Consider the following 21,600-nt stretch of genomic DNA (forward strand, 5'->3'; position numbering starts at 1 on the left):
ATTTGCTTAACATATCGTCGTGTGAGTTCTTCTAGTGTTTCTTATGTTCGGAACTATATTTCAGAGAAAAGGTTGAAAATAATTACACAACAAAACAACATTATGTTCGTGGGAATGTAAATAATTTGTGTTTTTTTTTATTTGTTTCCATGGTTTTGTATGTTTTTGTTTTTAATCTGGAGAAAGAGAAAAGGTGTTTTTTGTGGCTTTTTCTGTTCAATTTTTTGTAAGCATATGCTGCTGTATATGTACTTTTTCAATAGTCTATATATTAAGGGGAAATAGCGCACAGGATTTTCCAACAAATCAATGTACTTTAACAAGTACAAATGTTGCTGCGAGAAGCTCCGCGCAAAAATAATGCGCTCATTACAGATACCTTACCAAATCATTTCTGCGCACCAGTCAGATTAAGGAGTAGCGTACATTATTCCGGATTTTTTGTAAATCATTTAAATTTGCATAAATATACTTATCGTATGCACTGTCCATGACAGAGGGACCAGATATTAAATTTAAAAAAAATGCTTTCACTGATGCCTACCTGGTAAGGAAAGTAATTCCAATAAAAACAAGACTTGTAAATGTAAGTTGACATGACAGTACTGTAGTCAGTCATATTAGATGATGAAAAATATCAAAGCATGTACACTTTCTTTTTCACCTATAATGCTAGCTACTCACTTTCTACAAATATCAACAACTAATCATTGTAGTAAATATTAAAATCCACATGTAAATAAGCCAAAGCGACTTTATTTTTCAACATGTCCGTTACATGTTTCGCGCCAAATGATATACCGTGTTAAAGAAGAAAGGCATTGATGCAAAGCATCAAATGGCGTCCAAGCAAGAAATGCAGCAAGTGACGATGAACTAGTAGACATCTGATGACCAGATATTCTTTTAAACTTTTCAATGGTTAATTGGATTTTACCAGAATTGTACATGTATATCATAGATGAATGGGCGGACGAAATACATTGTTCATCATGTACTTTTGTCGGCTTGCTAAAAATAAAAATATTAAATGTATTTTCTTTGGAACATACAAAACAGTAGTCAAATTGAACAAAGTCTGTTTTTTTATTATAATTGTAACAAATACGAACAGCATATGAAAATAGTAGCAAAGGAGACTAATATATAACAGGCATTTTTTCTATCAAATTAAGAAAAATGGTTTCTTTCGATGCCTGGACTTAAGATACAGTAGCTATATTTTAATTAAGTCTCAGATAAATACTGAAAGAAGAACACACATTGGAATGAAAAAAAATGGGATGAATTTCAAAAAGACCAAATTCAGGATTTTTTTGTTATACGCGTTAACAAAAATAATGGTACATTTAAAATCATGAATAAATTTGCATGGCATGTTGATATATTGAAACATTATTTATCAGTGGAAGACTGTTACCTGTCTTTTGGACAGGTATCATAGGGTATGAGGAAATTCACTAACATCATGTTCATGCGAGTCAAAGATATAAAAGCTACTTGACATAGGTTATAAATAAAGAGCTATTGTTAATTGATATATTGGAAGATGAATCTACTATTTTGTTGAATTGCTTCAAAATCCTCGTCTGACCCAACAGTGTGTTTACATTCCTATCAATAAACCCATATAACACCTTGACGAAAGTTTCTGTTGTTAAAATACATGTCGCAGTATTTGGCAAATCAACTTTCCACTCAAACCACCATAAAACCGATTGCCTTTAAACAAAATGGAATCAACTTCTAATAGCAAAAATTCGGGACACCAGGGTCTAATTAAATAATCAGGGGAGCTATTAAATTACTTTATTTTTTTCGATAAGTTATAAAGGGTGCAATTTATGGTTGAATATGTTTGCATTTCATTCTGCAAAACTCTCCAGTTCGTTCTATTATCATAGCGCTTAATTAAACTACTTCTATAAATAGAGTTTCGGACTTTCTCAATGTTAAGGTCATATCTATTTACAGCTTTGTTCCCGTCCTCATTCATTAATATGACATGCTGCAAATCACTGAAGGGAGAACCAATATATGAATTTATCCCTCATGTATACAGACTCAATCAAACCGAGTCTGCAATTCTCTTGTAATTTTGTTGTGATTAATGCTTCCGAGGGTTCACTTTGTTCTAGATTTTTATACTTCATAACAGCAGGTGTCAAGTGCTGTGTGGCAGCTGTAAAAAGTTGCCCCGTACTTCACTTCAGTGGTGTTATATTTTTCTGGTCCTTCGGAATCATTGATGCCAGCACTATTAAGTGTAGAGAATTGAGTACCGCTCAAGCCGGTGCTAGTGGGCGTGAGGGATGTTGCTCGTATTCATTATCCCTCATGTACAGACTCAATCAAACCGAGTCTGCAATTCTCTTGTAATTTTGTTGTGATTAATGCTTCCGAGGGTTCACTTTGTTCTAGATTTTTATACTTCATAACAGCAGGTGTCAATTAAGTGCTGTGTGGCAGCTGTAAAAAGTTGCCCCGTACTTCACTTCAGTGTTGTTGTATTTTTCTGGTCCTTCGGGATCATTGATGCCAGCACTATTAAGTGTTGAGAACTGAGTACCGCTCAAGCCGGTACTAGTGGGCGTGAGGGATGTTGCACTTATTCATTATCCCCCATGTACAGACTCAATCAAACCGAGTCTGCAATTATCTTGTAAATTTGGTGTAATTAATGCTTCCGAGGGATCACTTTGTTTCCAGATTTTTTTTTACATAATAGAAATCGAAAGGAAATCGTGCTTCCGAACTTATTTTTAGCTGTAAATCAGGGATTTATTGATAAAAATCGGGTCCATGGACAAAAAAAGTAAACACAAATAGCTCCGCGCCCGCAGCGCAATAATTAAATAATTAAAGAACATTTTTGTACTAGGAAGCAGAAATGTGATATAAATGTGATTGAAAATGTATTCTTCTTCTTCTTCTCATTTTTGTTATTATTGTTGTTGTTGTTGTTGTTGTTATTATTATTGTTGTTGTTGTTTTGTTTTATTTGTATCAATGGTTTGACGCCATGTTTGAGCATTTTAAATTTAAACTGGGACATACGATTTTATGTCCCTGTTTGAAGGTAAAGTAAATTTAAAGTTGTTTAATTTTTGTTCAAATTTTGTAAGCACATGCTCCTCTTTATGCATTTTCAATAGACTATATAAGGTGAGAAAGAGCATTAAATATTCCGCAAAAAGGTTAAGTTTAGAGCATTCCTAGATCTATCTCCACTCAACCGTTTGTTCAAAGAACTTTATATATAACATTGAAATGCTCCGTTTAAAAACTAGAGCATTCCAGAATAAAATCATATAATTTTTGCCAGTCAGACTTTAATGCTGTTTCTATTTTTCTATCATTATTTTACCGTTTAAGGTGAAAACAATTGATGTGTTTGAAAATTATCAATATTCCTTTAATATCTATTGAAATTTTTTTTTCAGAAAGTTAATTGTTTATAATAAATATCAATAAAATTAACAGTCGTAGTGACATCTTCCATAATAAATAAAGATATTTTCTGCGTAAACTTGTGTATTAACTTTATTTTTTGTATGGAATTATTTATACAATGATATTTAATTATTTTCTTACAAAGAAATAACTGTTTTATTTCACTTTAATTCAAAAAAGGCCAAAAACATAGAAATGATTACACTTAGGTGAATTCCCCAGAGCTATGTACAGAAAGTACCGGAAAACGGCGTTTAGCTAGGTTTTCGAATTTCGTAAATAATTTTTACACTTTTTTCATGGAACATTTATTCAGAAATTACATGTTTCACTATTATAACATGTAGATCACATGCTTATATGTGAATTAAATACAGATCTAACCCTTTTTGGGTCATAATGTGAAGGGTCTTACTTGTCTGCGCTAAAAAAGAAAGACGTAATTCCTGATTTCGGTACACGGGTTTTAGATACTACAAATCTCGTTCTCAAAGGTGACGTCACGTATTTGAAATTCATCATGGCCGACACTGTCAAAATTATGGTAGGCTGCTTACAAGGTTAGCTTTTAAAAAAGCTAGTAGCGACTCGCTTCGTAATTTTTTTTCAAGTGGTGTGTTTAAATGTAAAAATGACAGTTCTGTTAGCTGAAGAGACTTCAGCGAACATCAAAATAAAAGTGAAGTCAACACTGGCCCGGTGCCCGATGGCCAGTGTATATGGGTAAAGTCAAAAATAATGAGGCCAAACATTTAAAGGCTACCAAGATTAATATTTCAATAGTTGTGTATATTGTTATAAGTGCTAAAAATAGCATCTATCAGTGTTGTAAAATATGCCAAGTTTCAGGGACATCACGCTACAAGAGAAAAAGATACAAGAAAAAAATTACCCTAAAATGTCAGGAGTGTAACACTTTTAGTGTGACATTTTACACAAATGATGATTCTCTATTCCTGATACAGAAAAACAGTTTCTTAAATGACAATTTTTGTCACTTATGTTATTTATCTTATTCTCTCGCAATTGCTTTTTCCTATTTTTTTTTGTAAAATGTAGGTATCCCACTTGGTTATCCAGTCACTAAAGTCAGTTGTTGTAAAATAAAATGTACTTTAAAAAAAAGCATGGTTTGTACTAACAGTAAAGTTTCTGCTTATATCTTTGTTATTAAGAGCTTTTCCTTGCTTCTAACATTTTGACCATTGTATATAGTTAAGAATATAAATTCTCTTTTTTCTATGCTATAAATGTTATTGACTCGGTTTCGATTCAAAATAATGACAGTGCTCAGTGTCAGGAGTGTAACATCTTGTACTTTTACTGATTTCCTTATTGCATATAAGGTGTTATATTAATATATTCTTTCTTTTTCAAAAACATGAGTCCAAGTGATGTCAGCAGTGACATAAGTTCAAGTTAACTAAATCAAGCACTTTCTGTACATGATCATCAGTGATGTCAGGAGTGTAACACTATTTTTGCCATCTTTTAACCTTGTAACGATTTCATGAATATACCATATAAATTTCGTATCTAAATATGATTCTTGCCACTATTCATAAGGAAAAGTAATTAAGTATTTGTTTTTTTGTTTTTTTTTAAGAAACCACAATGCTTAAGTTCTGTTTTTAGTATATTTACTTAAATAACATCAAAATTTCCTAAATGTCTACTATTGACAAGTATAATCATTGAAATTTAATGATAATACACTAAAGAAATTACTGAGAAATTAAAATCATGTATATACTCTTTGCAGAACAAAGCATTTATATACAATTATTGAAGATTAAGTATGCAATATAAGTAAAATACAGTATGTGAGAATAGTGAAAAGTGTTACACTCCTGACATTTTTTTCTTTTTCGGCAATTGTAGTTAACTTTGTTTTATTTTCAGCAGACTAATAAACAATTGAAGTAGATATAAAAAAAAACACTATAAAACTTATGTAAACAAATATATATGCCAATTAGTATGATGAGATTTGATATTATTTCTAAACAGTAACCAAGTCAATAACAATAAAGACATACAGTAATTTTTTTTTCATCTATGATAATTACTGTTAATTCTGCAATCATTTTTGTTATCACATTGTTTGAATGCAGTTCCTGCATATTCAATTTTCAGTTATTGTAGTCCTTAGTCTTTTAAAATACTAACCATTTTAATTCTGCCAAAACACTGCATTTTTGCTCTGCTTTTGCTTAATACCTAACCTTAATAAAGTAGTAGCTAGTAATACTAACAATTGTGAGAGAGAGACTAACCTGAGAGGTATGCTTACAGACAGTCTTATATATATAACTACTCAACAGAGCATAAAAATGAAACTCTAAGCGAGTTTGAAAATAAAATTCGCAGAAAGGGTTGGAAGATTCCAGGTACTTCTCCTGATGACTGCAATTGTTTCTTTTGGGCCAGCAGTGATCAGTTACATGCCCTTGGGATGACTCAACAAAGTCACACTCAGTTGAGAAGCAAAGTAATTCAATGCAAGATAAACAAAAAGGAACAATTAACATAGAAAACTTATACTTGTCTTAAGTATTTCATTAAAAAATATTTTAAATCAATATTTTAAGATATTAAGTCTCTTGCCTGAATGTGTCAGGAGTGTAACACTCAAATGTTAAAGTGAAATTGTGCATTTTTTTGTGAAATAGATTCTTCATGGTCATTTTGATATTTTCCTATTGGTTAGGAACAGAAGCTTAATTAATATTTATAACCTTTATTTCCATTATTTGCTAATTGTTTACATGTTAGAAACTTGTTTTCGGTTTTAAGTGTAACTTCATACATATCTTTGCTCTAAGAATAATTCTCAAATGTAATAACCTATCAGTATGTTTTCAAACATCAGTGGTGTTCTGTACATATATGTTATTTTTACCTCCAATGTTTCTGTAAAGAACTATTATCATTTAAACAAGTTATGCTAGTCATGTCAGGAGTGTAACGCTTTTTTTATAAAATACAAGTTAAATTTGACTGCTTATTATTTTTTTTTGAGAGGATGAAATATTTGGAAACTTAATTTTACATCAAAGTAATTATTAATACATACTAACAACTACTTTTTTATTTCTCTGCCCAATTTTCTCCAACTTTAGAAAAACTTGATGTTCTTACATTAAAGAAAATCAGACTTTAGTAACAAAACAATAGCATTTTTTTTTCTGTTGTAAAACTACTGGTAAAAAAATGGTATATTTTTTATCCGTACATCACTACTGTTACAACAAATATAACAACACACATGATTTAATTAACATTGGGAAGTATAGTGACACAATTTTATAAAGCATTGGTTTTGTTAATTTTTGTTAATAAGTTGAAATAAAATGTTGATTTATACAATTTGTGTTGTGTTAGATAAAATCCAATTACTCGGCATTAAACATCAATCAATATCACATGGTTTTAGGTGAAAAATAAGTAGAAATATGAAATTTCAATTTTGACCCTATTTTCAAAGTTTTGCCTCATTATTTTTGACTTTACCCATATAAGTTCAGGCCAGTGTAAATTTAAGAAAATTTTGTTAATTATTTAGTAGAATAAATTCAAAACTGGAATTCGGGCCAGTAAATTCAAAATCTTAAACTCATTGACTGAAAGTGACATATAAAGTTCTCTCAGTTTAACCAAGATGAGTATGAGTATATATGAAGGTGCATGTAAACAGATAGAATGAAGAACCTATGTCTATGTACATTTACTATATGGCCTGTTGACCTTGACCACAAAATGTTAGATAGGTAGATTTCATAAAGATGTCTCTTTATACAAAATTAAGTTGTAATACATGTATTTTATTTAGTATTGGAATATGAGGCACAAGTCCTAAAGTAACACAAGTTGTCAATCAATTCAGCCAGAAAAGCCGGGATCCTATACAAAAAAATATAGGGATCCCGGAAATTGACCAGTCTAAGAAGATGTTTTTCAGATAAGCCGGGATCCTATTAAAACATATAGGGATCCGGGAATTGACCAGTTCAAGAATATAGTTTTCAGAAAAGCCGGGATCGTATTAAAATGTAAATAGATCTCACGGATTGGCCAGTTCAAGTATATAGTTTTCAGAAAAGCTGGGATCGTTTTAAAACATATAGGGATCCCGGGATTTGGCCAATTCAAGAGGATAGTCTTTGATTTTTCCAATTAATTAGGCATATAATTATAAGTATTGTGATTTCCGCATTTTAAGTTTGTTAATAAATAGCTCTAAATATATCTATATTTTAAGTTAAATTAATTTAACGTTCATTATATACAATAAAAAAATTAACGTTTAATGGCCTTTCATTACGACAACAATCAACACAAATATAGTTCATTAGGTTTTTCCTCCATATCTTATACGATCCCGGATCCCGGGCGTCCCGGATCCCGGCTAGTAAATACATACACTAAATACCGGAAAGGATAAAATGACCGGAAAAAATAAAAAATGCACAGAACCAGATGTACACTTATGTTAATTAACCAAACGAAAACTTACTACAGAGAAAACAGGTGAAATCACTAAATCAGAAGTCAGTGTAAATATGACTTATTAAAAAGAATTCATAAAGACAAACATTTTAATCATCATTATATCTTTGCGCTCAAAACAATACTTGCTGATTTTTAAAAATGGCGTGAAAATTGAAGGTTTTTTGACGATATGTAAGATTAAATTTGATTGGCTAAATAATTTTGGATCCTAGTCCTGATAGATAAATTTTGTAGAAAGCTGGAAGCCAAGCTTCGATTAAATTTTTGGATGTCTTCGGAGTTTTAGGTTGTTTCTCAGTAAAATCCTACCGTAATACCGGCTCGCCGTGGCGAGCCGGCAAAATGACGGACTTTGCACTGTAAAACATTTGTCACACACAAAATATCATTCATTGCAATATTGACCAGTCTAAAATAAATCCATTTGAACAATGTTATGTGATGTGAATCCTGTAACTTTTAGGAAATACCCGTTCATTTGTAAACATTTGACAGGTCAACACAACAGGTGGTTGTTATGATTATTTTTAAGAAATTGAAGACAACTGCCATTAGAAGATTCTTTAAGATGCATGATCGTTATAAGTGTCCTTTTAAATTCATTATAATTAATGATCTTTATTGGTTATCGCCAAATTTTGACTTATGTCCATGATGTTTAGACCCAGACCCTAGTCCAATATATTAGACGTTACAGGCTTGTTATAGTTTATGTCGGTCAAGCCTGACGTCTAATAGTTATTGCTCAAAAACGCATAGCATCATAAGAAATTCAAAAAATGTCTATTGTTTTGCCTTTCAAGCTTTATTCAAAAGCTTATCTTCTTTTCTTTCAATTTCATGCTCAATCATACACAAAAACTCTCAGACAATGTACTTATCAATTTAAAATGAAATATAAACATCAATCTATTTTTGTCTATCAGCCATACTGGTTAAGCAAGGTGCTTTACAGATTGATTCCAAATTTTTGAACGGAAAAATATATTCGAACACACTGGCGGTGCATGGGCAATTATTTCGTTAAAAAAATATTCCGTTAGATTGTTCATAAATAGCAGGGCTCGCGCTGGCAGGAGCCAATGAGCAAATTGGCTCCAAAATAATTAAATTGGCTCAAGAAAATTACGATTGGCTCAAACTTACGAAAAGTATGACTTTTGGAATCTCCAGTCTAAATTTAGCATTTTCTATTTTAAGAATGGAAAAGTACACATCTGGTTTTCCATCAACAACTTCCGTTTTATCACTTCTTATCTCAAAACACAGCGACACAGTCTACTTTTTGTGGGTCTTTGACTGGTTTATATTTGTAACTTCCGTTCCGAACGAAATATTGATATGAACAGTAACACAGTCTAATACACTGACCTCAGGGTATGTTTACATGTTTATCATCTGATAAATACGACACTAATTGGTGTGAAAAATACCTGTGGCAGATTGTTGAATATGCACTGGATAATTGGTCTTAATATTCAATATGAAACAATAACTAGCGGCATCTCAAGATTATCGCTAATCAAATCAGCATTTTGGGTATGAAATGGCAACTTGACCAGTAAATTTTATTGTTGTTGATAAACAGATCGAAGGAATTACGAGTTGCAGTTATTCTTGTTGATTTTTTTTTTGGTTGTGGTGGGAGGGGGTGTTATTGCCAATAAAATCCAGGGCCAGAACACTAAGGGGTCTCAAATTAAACACAAAATTTTAACAATTTTTCAAAATAGAAAAGCAAGAAGCAGTGGGAATGTTCTTCAAAATAGGACAGCAAAAAAGCAGTGGGAAATACTAATAAGGCAGTAAACAGGGCTCGCGCTGGCAGGAGCCAATGAGCAAATTGGCTCCAAAATAATTAAATTGGCTCAAGAAAATTACGATTGGCTCAAACTTACGAAAAGTATGACTTTTGGAATCTCCAGTCTAAATTTAGCATTTTCTATTTTAAGAATGGAAAAGTACACATCTGGTTTTCCATCTACAACTTCCGTTTTATCACTTCTTATCTCAAAACACAGCGACACAGTCTACTTTTTGTGGGTCTTTGACTGGTTTATATTTGTAACTTCCGTTCCGAAGAAATATTGATATGAACAGTAACACAGTCTAATACACTGACCTCAGGGTATGTTTACATGTTTATCATCTGATAAATACGACACTAATTGGTGTGAAAAATACCTGTGGCAGATTGTTGAATATGCACTGGATAATTGGTCTTAATATTCAATATGAAACAATAACTAGCGGCATCTCAAGATTATCGCTAATCAAATCAGCATTTTGGGTATGAAATGGCAACTTGACCAGTAAATTTTATTGTTGTTGATAAACAGATCGAAGGAATTACGAGTTGCAGTTATTCTTGTTGATTTTTTTTTGGTTGTGGTGGGAGGGGGTGTTATTGCCAATAAAATCCAGGGCCAGAACACTAAGGGGTCTCAAATTAAACACAAAATTTTAACAATTTTTCAAAATAGAAAAACAAGAAGCAGTGGGAATGTTCTTCAAAATAGGACAGCAAAAAAGCAGTGGGAAATACTAATAAGGCAGTAAAAGACCTAAATTCAACACCATCATTTAATTTTGTTCTAAATTCTATGGGAAATTTCAAAAGACTTGGGGATTTTGAGGACCAAACTGGGGAAAAAAGAGGCTAGTTTGGTTGGGGAAGTAGCCTTTATTGGGCCACTACAAAGAAGGGTATTTTGGCCCTGAAATCTGACTTAATTATGAAAATATTCAAAAATATAAAACTGAGAAGGAATTTTTTTGATATACAGAGTATTCCTGAAAAAGAAAAAAGATTGAACTTATGTCACTATGATGCCACAGACTTAAGATTTTAAGGGAACCTTGCTGCCTACATGTAACTTTTGGCAAATGTTATAGTTACTGACCTCTAAGCTTAAAATTATGATTACCGACTGTAAATTATACTCATATATGTAAGATTTGTTAATGTAATAAAAATGTAGCTACCAAAATTAAGTTGGATAATAGTTAATGCTTTTCTAAATATCCCATGCCGTACCATTGCCTGATTTGAAAATAAAATACAGGCAGGCAATTTTTGCCGCGAGGAATTGGCTCAAAGTAAAAAATTGCCAGTGCTAGCCCTGGTAAAAGACCTAAATTCAACACCATCATTTAATTTTGTTCTAAATTCTATGGGAAATTTCAAAAGACTTAGGGATTTTGAGGACCAAACTGGGGAAAAAAGAGGCTAGTTTGGTTGGGGAAGTAGCCTTTATTTGGCCACTACAAAGAAGGGTATTTTGGCCCTGAAATCTGACTTAATTATGAAAATATTCAAAAATATAAAACTGAGAAGGAATTTTTTTGATATACAGAGTATTCCTGAAAAAAAAAAAGATTGAACTTATGTCACTATGAAGCCACAGACTTAAGATTTTAAGGGAACCTTGCTGCCTACATGTAACTTTTGGCAAATGTTATAGTTACTGACCTCTAAGCTTAAAATTATGATTACCGACTGTAAATTATACTCATATATGTAAGATTTGTTAATGTAATAAAAATGTAGCTACCAAAATTAAGTTGGATAATAGTTAATGCTTTTCTAAATATCCCATGCCGTACCATTGCCTGATTTGAAAATAAAATACAGGCAGGCAATTTTCGCCGCGAGGAATTGGCTCAAAGTAAAAAATTGCCAGTGCTAGCCCTGAATAGGTCAAAACTTATGCAAATACACGCTGTCTTCATTGTTTTTCGTTCCGCCCGATTTTCTGGCGGAACATGCTATGGGTTTTTGAGCAATTTCGATATGACGTTGCTTTGCCCAGAAGAAAAAATATCTCAAAGCGAGGTCATATTTATAGGACTAACAAAGACCCTAACCCCTGCATCCATCACTGGTTAATAATTTATCAGATTATCGGGACCACTCTTACAATCTGCTCGCAGCAAAATACTTATCATAACGCTGTAATCTTTAGTGATTTTGTAGAGAAATATAAATATTGAAGAAATTATATAGGGTAAAATCATAAGGCAGTGGCAAGCCATGGCATAAGGCCGGTATTTCTGCCATACATGACACACAGACCACTTTCCAACTAGTGTTGGTTTATACAGAATTTATTTTAGTTAGATTGTGTAGGAAGCTATAAGCTGATAAGCTTACATTTTGGAATCCGTTCCTGGAACCAACCAGTACTGAGCAATGAATCCGGGTCAGCTCGGCCCTAAAACGTACTCGGCCCCCGAGTCAGCTTGGCCCTATTCCAACTCGGCACGGGTCAACTCGGCCCTCTTTTTAATTATTAATATTAAGGTTTGTGTTATCACTTTTTATTGTTATTATGAAATTATTTATAAAACACGGATTGACAGTTTCAATACAAGCTGCAGACAGGCTTTTCTTATCAGTAGAACTGCGAGTAAAAATTACCGATTGCGTATCTCAGTATATTTCTGACTCGTGGTAGGTTTAACCGTAAATTTAAATACATTCAGTGTCAAACAATGTGTTGAAATATATACTGAGAGGAAGCTAAGATCACCAGCTTTAAATTGGTGTAACAAATTTTAAAATCTGACATTACATTTAATCGCCCCAAACTAGCGATTTAAATACGGCTAAATTTGCATTCTTATGCAAGCTAAGGGAAACTAAGGATAACAACTCTTGCTTTTCACTCGATATACCTCGGTTATTTACGTGGTTCAACAGAGAGAGTTTATTGATATAAGACAAATAAATAACAATTTTTTTCTAAATATACTTTATTTCGGCAGAAGTACAATGTATAACTATATAATAATAAGATATTTCTTATTATTCATTTACCGTAACAACATGCAAAGCAATGTTAATACGCTATATATATTTTGTAAAGTGGGCCGAGTTGGTATAGGGCCGAGTTGACTCTTTTCCCTGAGCAATGAGTGAGTCCCCCCACTCAACTGAAAAATGTTGGGGATATGAAAAAAATGGAGGAGGTGGGGGGACATGCATTTACCTTACAATATGACATACACAGAAGAATTAATTTATTTCACGATTTGGCAATTTTTGCTCAACAGCAGAAATGGAAAAGTAAAATATTGACAAATACTAGTATTAAGTGCGCAGTTCAAACAGTCGATACCAGACCCAGCTGTTTCATGCTATTTAGTCATTACGGGGAGTGAAAATAAACATGGCAGAGGCATTCAAGATACGATGAAGATTAACTGATTTAAGTTAAAAAGATTGTCAGCTGTGCACCTTGGCCCGCATTGATTAACATCATTAAAATGTGCGATCTGGAAAAAATATGCGCAAATCAAGTAATCGCGCAGCCTAGATGCAACACTGGCCGATACCTACTGTTGAGGCTTGCCATATGGAATACTAAAATAAATAATCTAAAACAATAATTAATGTGCAAACTTGTGTTTTTAAAAGAAAATTTTATTGAATGTCATGAAAACTATATCAATTAGCTAATGGAATTACACTAGATTAGTTTTATTTTCAGCGTCTGATGATCAGTAGTTTTTTTCTTCTGAAAATACAAAAAGAAATAAACTTAAACATTATTAAATCATTTTTATAGACTAAATATATTAATACATTTGTAATAAAAATTTTGTCTCTGGCATAGAAAATTTCAAACTGGTTGTTTGCTAAACTTTAAAAATTGTATAAGGATTTCTTATTTGTTGGATGCAGCGCACATGTTTTTCATAATTGGATAAGAACGGTATTGTCAAAAAAAACAACTACTATTGGGTCAATTTCCAATGGTAGTTAGTTTATTACAAAGTAGTTTTAATATTTATAACTTGTAAATTAAATTTACATTGGCTCACAAAAACTCTTAAATTAAAGGTGAATTTATTTTTAGCTCACCTGTCACAAAGTGACAGGGTGAGCTTTTGTGATCGCTTTTCGTCCGGCGTCCGTCCGTCCGTAAACTTTTGCTTTAAATGACATCTCCTCATAAACCACTGAGCCAATTTCATCCAAACTTAACAGGAATTTTCCTTTGGTGGTCACCTTTAAAAATTGTTCAAAGAATTTAATTCCATGCAGAACTCTGGTTGCCATGGCAACCAAAAGAAAAAACTTTAAAAATCATCTTTTAAAAAACCATAAGAGCTAGAGCTTAGATATTTGGAATGAAACATCTTCTAGTGAGTGTCTACCAAGTTTGTTCAAATAAAAGCCCTGGGGTCAAAATTGGCCCCGGCCCTGGGAGTCATTGATTTTCCCTATATGCATATAGTAAAAACTTAAAAAATCTTCTTTTAAAGAACCGTAAGAGCTAGAGCTTAGATATTTGGCATGAAACATCTTCTAGTGAATGTCTACCAAGTTTGTTCAAATAAAAGCCCTGGGGTCAAAATTGGCCCCGACCCAGGGGGTCATTGATTTTCCCTCTAGCATATAGTAAAAACTTAAAAAATCTTCTTTTAAAGAACCCAAAGAGCTAGAGCTAAGATATTAAGCATGAAACATCTTCTAGTGAGTGTCTACCAAGTTTGTTCAAATTAAAGCCCTGGGGTCAAAATTGGCCCCGCCCAGGGGGGGTCATTGATTTTCCCTATATGCATATAGTAAAAACTTAAAAAATCTTCTTTTAAAGAACCATAAGAGCTAGAGCTTAGATATTTGGCATGAAACATCTTCTAATGAGTGTCTACCAAGTTTGTTCAAATAAAAGCCCTGGGGTCAAAATTGTCCCCGCCCCAGGGGGTCATAGATTTTCCCTATATGCATATAGTAAAAACTTTAAAAAATTCTTTTAAAGAACCCAAAGAGCTAGAGCTAAAATATTTAGCATGAAACATCTTCTAGTGAGTGTCTACCAAGTTTGTTCAAATTAAAGCCCTGGGGTCAAAATTTGCCCCGCCCCAGGGGGTCATTGATTTTCCCTGTATGCATATGGTAAAAACTTAAAAAATCATCTTTTAAAGAACCATAAGAGCTAGAGCTTAGATATTTGGCATGAAACATATTCTAGTGAATGTCTACCAAGTTTGTTCAAATAAAAGCCCTGGGGTCAAAATTGACCCTGCCCAAGGGGGTCATAGATTTTCCCTATATGCATACAGTAAAAACTTAAAAAATCTTCTTTTAAAGAACCCAAAGAGCTAGAGCTAAGATATTTAGCATGAAACATCTTCTAATGAGTGTCTACCAAGTTTGTTCAAATAAAAGCTCTGGGGTCAAAATTGGCCCGCCCCAGGGGTCATTGATTTTCCCTATATGCATATAGTAAAAACTTAAAAAATCTTCTTTTAAAGAACTCTAAAGAGCTAGAGCTAAGATATTTAGCATGAAACATGTTCTAATGGGTGTCTACCAAGTATGTTCAAATAAAAGCCCTGGGGTCAAAACTGGCCCCGCTCGGGGGGGGGTCATTGATTTTCCTTATATGTGTATAGCAAAAACTTAAAAATCTTCTTTGGAAAAACCCAAATAGCTAGAGTTTAGATATTAAGCATGAAACATCTTTAAGTAAATATCTACAAAGTTTGTTAAAATAAATGTCCGGGGGTCAAAACTGGCCCTGCCCAAGGGGTGACATTGTTTTTAACTATATGTGTATAGTAAAAACTTTAAAAAATCTTCTTTTAAAAAGCCAATGAGCTAGAACTTAGATGTTTAGCATGAAACATCTTCTTATGGGTGTCTACCAAGTCTGTTCAAATAAACAAATAAAAGCCCTTGGGTAAAAATTGGCCCGAGGGTGGGGGGCCTATATACAGGTGAGCGACCTCAGGGCCATCATGGCCCTCTTGTTGAAAGATCTTTCCGATATTTTGTCATGAGATAAATGGCCAGACATCATCCAAAAATTATTTAGGGAAATAAACATGAAAATATACATGTTCATTCTTTGTGAAAATTATTATTGAAAAAATGGCGTACAGTGTGTGCATTGGCTAGCAATACTGGTCTGTACGGCTAGCCACTTCTAAATCATAATTTAAAGATACCTGCAAACAGATTCCCCTTAAAGTCTAGATAGCCAATTATCGTTTTCACAATTATTTGATAATCCTGAACATTAATAGCAATGTCAATTAGATCTGTGAAGAAATATGAAATAAGTGACAAACTTTGAATTGTACATTAGTGTATTCTTCAGATATGGTAAACATAATAAATATTTACAAGTATATTTGAAACTACATTGGTAAAATTAAGTACATTTAACAGACTATTTTCTTGTCACTGTTTTTGGCACTGTCAAACAGTTACACCTAATTTTAACTCATTTTATCAATCTTTTGGCAAGAGTGTTAAACTGTTAAGCTCAGAAAACCTCTGTCTTTTCTCTCAGAAAACTTCTGTCTTTGCTTTTAAAAATAAGGATATATAATATTTTAAGTTACTTATCAAAAACTAATTGAATTACAGCTGTCATAACGCATATCAGCGATCTTTAGCAGACATGTAACAATGTTATGACGTTATATTAAAAAAATCTTTTCTTTGATACCTTTTAATAAAATGAATCTGGTGAATCTGGTTTCACTGGAGACAATTTAAGGACTATTACATTTAATTTTTACTGAAGCAATTGAAATGACTGAATTGGAAAAGACTTATAAAAAATGTATGTGCAGCTGTGGTCTCTAGTTTTTGCCGGTCTAAGGAGACAAAGGGAGACTGTAAATTAGACTGTTAATGTTTACATGTATCATACATGTGAACTCTCCCACTTTTTGCGGGAAACTCAGCCATATTTAACTGCATAATTATATCTGCAGCCATATTTTCAAAGATTTTTCTCCATACACAAATGAAAGAAACCTACCTATTTTTGAAGTCAGTACTTCCTTCTTTGTTTATTGCAAATTCTAAATCTCCCTCTTTTTATATGCCCGAAAGAATTTCGGGCATATTATGTTATACCCCCTGGCGTCCGTCCGTCCAACTGTCTATCCGTCTGTCCGTCCGTCCGTTAGCAATTTGGTTTCTGGAGCATATCTTAAGTTCCATTTGGCCCACAGCATTCAAACTTCATAGGATGATTGTCCATATTGGGTAGAAGACCCCTATTGATTTTAGGGTCACGAGGTCAAAGGTCAAGGTCACTATGACCTTAAAACTGAAAACAGTTTCCGGAGCATAACTTAAGTTCCATTTGGCCCACAGTGTTCAAACTTCATAGGATGATTGTCCATATTGGATAGAAGACCCCTATTGATTTTGGGGTCACAAGGTCAAAGGTCAAGGTCACTATGGCCTTAAAACTGAAAACAGTTTCCGGAGCATAACTTAAGGTCCATTTGGCCGACAGTGTTCAAACTTCATAGGATGATTGTCCATATTGGGTAGAAGACCCTTATTGATTTTGGGGTCACAAGGTCAAAGGTCAAGGTCACTATGACCTTAAAACTGAAAACAGTTTCCGGAGCATAACTTAAGTTCCATTCGGCCGACAGTGTTCAAACTTCATAGGATGATTGTCTACATTCAGTAGAAGACCCCTATGGATTTTGGGGTCACAAGGTCAAAGTCACTATTACTTTAAAACTGAAAACAGTTTCCAGAGCATAACTTAAGGTCTATTTGTCCCACAATATTCAAACTTCATAGGATGATTGTCCATATTGGGTACAACACCCCTATTGATTTTGGGGTCACACGGTCAAAGTTCAAGGTAGCTATTACCTCAAAACTAAAAACCGTTTCCAGAGCATAACTGAAGTTCCATTTGGCCCACAATATTCAAACTTTATATAAGGATTGCTATTTGAAGGAGGTAATACTTTATTTAATTTATGTAATGACTTACAAATGCTTCATCCTTAGTAAAGAAAAAAACACTTTCGGGCATATAATGCTCCGCCTAGCGGTGCTCTTGTTAAAGAAAAGTCTCCCACTTGATCATTGAAAAAAGTTAACATGTATGCACTGGTTACATGGTAGACAGAATGGCCTCTTACCGTTGAGTAAGAAATAATTGGTCTTCAATTCTTTATTGAAGAATGAAATCTTGGGAATTTAAAAAAAACTACAGATATGTATAAGGTAAAGTTGGGTGCTCCTTCCTAAAATTGATAGTTATCCCAACAACTTCAAATGGGCCTTATCTGTGTAGAAAAATGCAATTGGTTGTAAGAGTTGGAAAAAGGCATGGCCTAGCATAATTTAATTCAAATGACTTAGTCTAATTACAAAGCTTGTTTCAGTTTCCATTATTCTGAAATTATTGCGTAATAATTGTTGTCAGTCTATGTACATCCGGTCAGTACATCATGCAATGATACATTATTTATACTCATCATCTCCAGCAATTGGTTAGCGTAAATATACGGACAATACTTGAGTATAATCATAAATGGTTGTTTGTTAAGTATCATTGTATGTATTTTCATAAATTTTCACTAGAATAAGTTTAAGAGTCATTGTTTACTTTTATGAAATGAATCAGCTACATAACACATCCGGGGAAACAGGTGTACAACATGCAGCCAGGTCAATAATTTTGAGTTTCCCACCCCAGATTCCTCTACTACCTAAGAAAAGATTTATATCTTTGATATACAAATGATATTTAGTATGTGTTTTATTCATTCATTTTTAAGGGTTAGGTTCTTGTTACTAATCACCATAATTTTGAGGAAACCCAGGAGATAAACTCAATGGATGCCTAAACTAGACCTTGTCTTTAACATTAATAAGTACATGTATATATAATTAACTATCATTCAATCATGTCTATAAACTGGCAAGGTGTTGAACATTATAAGGAAATAGATAGATATTAAACTGTATTGTATATTTTCCAGGTGTCAAATATGATATAAGAAAGAAAGAATCAAGTTTTTAGACATTTGGGTGCTTCCAGACTTGCATTTAAAAACAGTCTTGCTTACGGTTATTGGACTGCTAGCCCAATTTATCCAAGCACCATGGCGACTGGAACTCTTTCTGACTTTGTGCCTAATGTGACGACACAGGATACAAGAAAGCGACAACAATGTTACGAGGTGATGTCAAGGTACCTTAGTGATCCACGAAGCTCCCTGTCATGTGATGATATGGATGCACTGGTGGAAGGTTTGACAGCTTGGGTAACCTGTAGCAACTACAAGGTAAGTTCTAATGTTCTAAGGAAAGAAGTTACTAGCAAATTTAATACTTTGATCACTCTTGATTGGTAATGCTTCATCTTCCAGCTTATTTTATAATGATAGCAAAAGATTTTGATTAAAGTTTTGAGTATCATTTGGAGATAGTTTAAAATGACATTATGTCCATACAAGTGTCAATTGCGTATACATATAAAGATAAAAGTCAAAATATCTTTATATTTTGCCATAATTGTTTTCGATTTTATATTTAAATAAGCAAGATAACTCGCATAACACAATAAAATTACCATACATATAATTTATTGGTAAATGTCACATTGATAAAAAGAGAGGGACAGTCTTTTTGCTGTTTTTTTTTGTAGTTTTATTTATTTTTCCTAAACATTATTAGCAATTACTGGTCAATGAATGTCTGCTAAGAGATAAATTAATTATTAATTTGTGGATTTAATATTTACAGAAATGTTATTTTATATTAGCACATTCTAATTAGAGATAATTACTTTCAAGTTCTCATAACATGTAACATGATTCATTTCCTTAAACACTGTAAGTGGCTTAAGTGCTTGTTCATACCAAGATAAGTTAGATAACCTAACTGTGTGCTGGAACTGGAAGAGGTTAACATCCTTTGCCATAGGTATAGATCCATCCAAACCTGCAAATATGTGTTGTCTGATTTATTTATTTCTATCACATATGACAGTGACAAAGAAGTCTCGACTATTTAAAGCTATTATTAAAATACAAAATGGTAAAAAAGTTTGTATTTTTAGAGTTATATGATGTTGAGCTTGAACGAGCACCTGTGTTTTTTTCAATGTTAGGGAAATTGGTAACAGGGTCCATAATGAGAGGGGGAAATTGTATCGCAGAGGGTGAGAAAGGAAAATTTAGAAACAGAAAGAACAGTCCATTTTATGTCAAACTAAGACAAAAAACCAATATATTTTTTTTAAAAATACAATGTCCTTCACTGCCCTACTGTAATGACAAAATGGTTCTCAAAAAGATTGTTTTCTTTACTTTTGGAATGGATTATTTTCTGAAATATGGGGAAATATATACTTATTGTGTAGGAGAATGGGACTGAAATTATGGGGCTGAATTTCTGTCCAAAATTGAGTACTTATATTGATCTTTTTGAAAACTGTTGCATGTCTCAATGGATTTATTCAGGTTGATACAAATTTTACAATTATGTTCATCATGCTAAACACTGCAGATGAAATTGATTTCCTACAATACATGAGGCAATATTCATCTGTTATTATCAGCTGTACTGGCAGCTAAATAAATATTGTTTCTTTGGTTACAAATAACGATATTGTAAATATATCTGATAGTCTTTTTTTTTTTATATGTTTTTCTGTATTTTTTCACCTTAGCAATAAATGTTCAGGGCTATATTGTTTTTTGCCCTGTCTGGAGACAGACAGCCATTTTTATTTGATAAGCAATTTTTTTGGATAAACTATGTACGGTAACTAACAGTACCACTAAGATTATGACGATATTTTATTATAAGGCTACAAGATAGTTAAATAGAAGATTACTAGGAAAAAAAAGTGAAAAATGTTGATTTTGTTCTCAGAAGCAATGTTCATTTCTCCAGGGGTGTGTCTGTATTGGTATTTGTTGTGACGGCGGTATTGAGCTATATCATTTTACAGCTTTACTGTGTTGTGGCTATCTGCCGTAGCATGTTTTATTAATGTATATATTGTAATTGAAGTGAAATAACACAATATATAGCATATGGAAGATATTGAGAATGTGGTTGAAAAAGTGTAATTTGCCATGAGAGAATAAAAAATAGAATATTCGTGTTGTGAATGATAAAGCTGTATTAAGAGTGTTTTTTTTGGATTTATTGATTGACCAAGTTTCATTCTTTGGATATAAAATTCCTTCAGAAAACATTGCGCAATGCACAAATGGTTTATGAGATGGGATTCATTGATTTTTGGGCAACAGTAGAGTAAATGCTTGTGGAGCAAATTGTTTTGGTGTTCCTGGTTACATGATGCAAAAAGAAAGTACAAGTTTATTGACTGATAAAGTCCTACATCATATCTTGGTAAGGAAATTAAGGGGTTGTTATAGGTGCCTGCCCAAAGCATATCTAGAAGAACAATTAATGGAATCATATCTGATTAAAGTCGGCTCCTAAATAATGCTACATGAAAAACATGGGGAAAAAAAATTTAAATTAATATTGGGTAGCTAGTATTCACCAGTGTTAAGTTGGGAAGTTGCCATTCATTCAGACTGCTGCATGGACATGCAAATAGACCGAGCTTTAAACTGGTGTCCTTAGAACAGTTAAATCAATGAAATGAAATTTTCCATGGAGCATATGCTAGCATATACTTCCTTCATGTACCTGTTACAGTTTCTCTTTGTTTCTTAATAACACCTTGATCTATTGACTGATTTTTTTTGACATTTTGCCATGCAGTTGAGCTCTTGAGGTGATTTTGAGTTGATTTAGTCAAGGTCACTAAGTCTAAAATTAGGTTTTACTTATTTTTCCTCTGAGAAATGGATTTTAGCTGTGTCAAA

The 21,600-nt window shown here is 32.9% G+C and overlaps 1 protein-coding gene across 1 annotated transcript in view; it reads left to right on the forward strand.

Moving 5' to 3' along the window:
- Positions 1 to 3,920: 3,920 nt before the first annotated feature.
- LOC132758784 (CLIP-associating protein 1-like) overlaps positions 3,921 to 21,600 on the forward strand; it is a 140,320-nt gene continuing 122,640 nt past the window's right edge. Inside the window, exons 1-2 of the mRNA XM_060750481.1 lie at positions 3,921 to 3,997; positions 18,730 to 19,035. Coding sequence (XP_060606464.1) covers positions 18,853 to 19,035 — 183 coding nt within the window. The 5' untranslated portion in view covers positions 3,921 to 3,997; positions 18,730 to 18,852. The remainder of the gene's footprint in view (positions 3,998 to 18,729; positions 19,036 to 21,600) is intronic.

This window comes from Ruditapes philippinarum, unplaced genomic scaffold (assembly GCF_026571515.1).
Source record: "Ruditapes philippinarum isolate M1 unplaced genomic scaffold, ASM2657151v2 ctg1302_1_1_1_1, whole genome shotgun sequence".
Taxonomy (NCBI): Eukaryota; Metazoa; Mollusca; class Bivalvia; order Venerida; family Veneridae; genus Ruditapes; species Ruditapes philippinarum.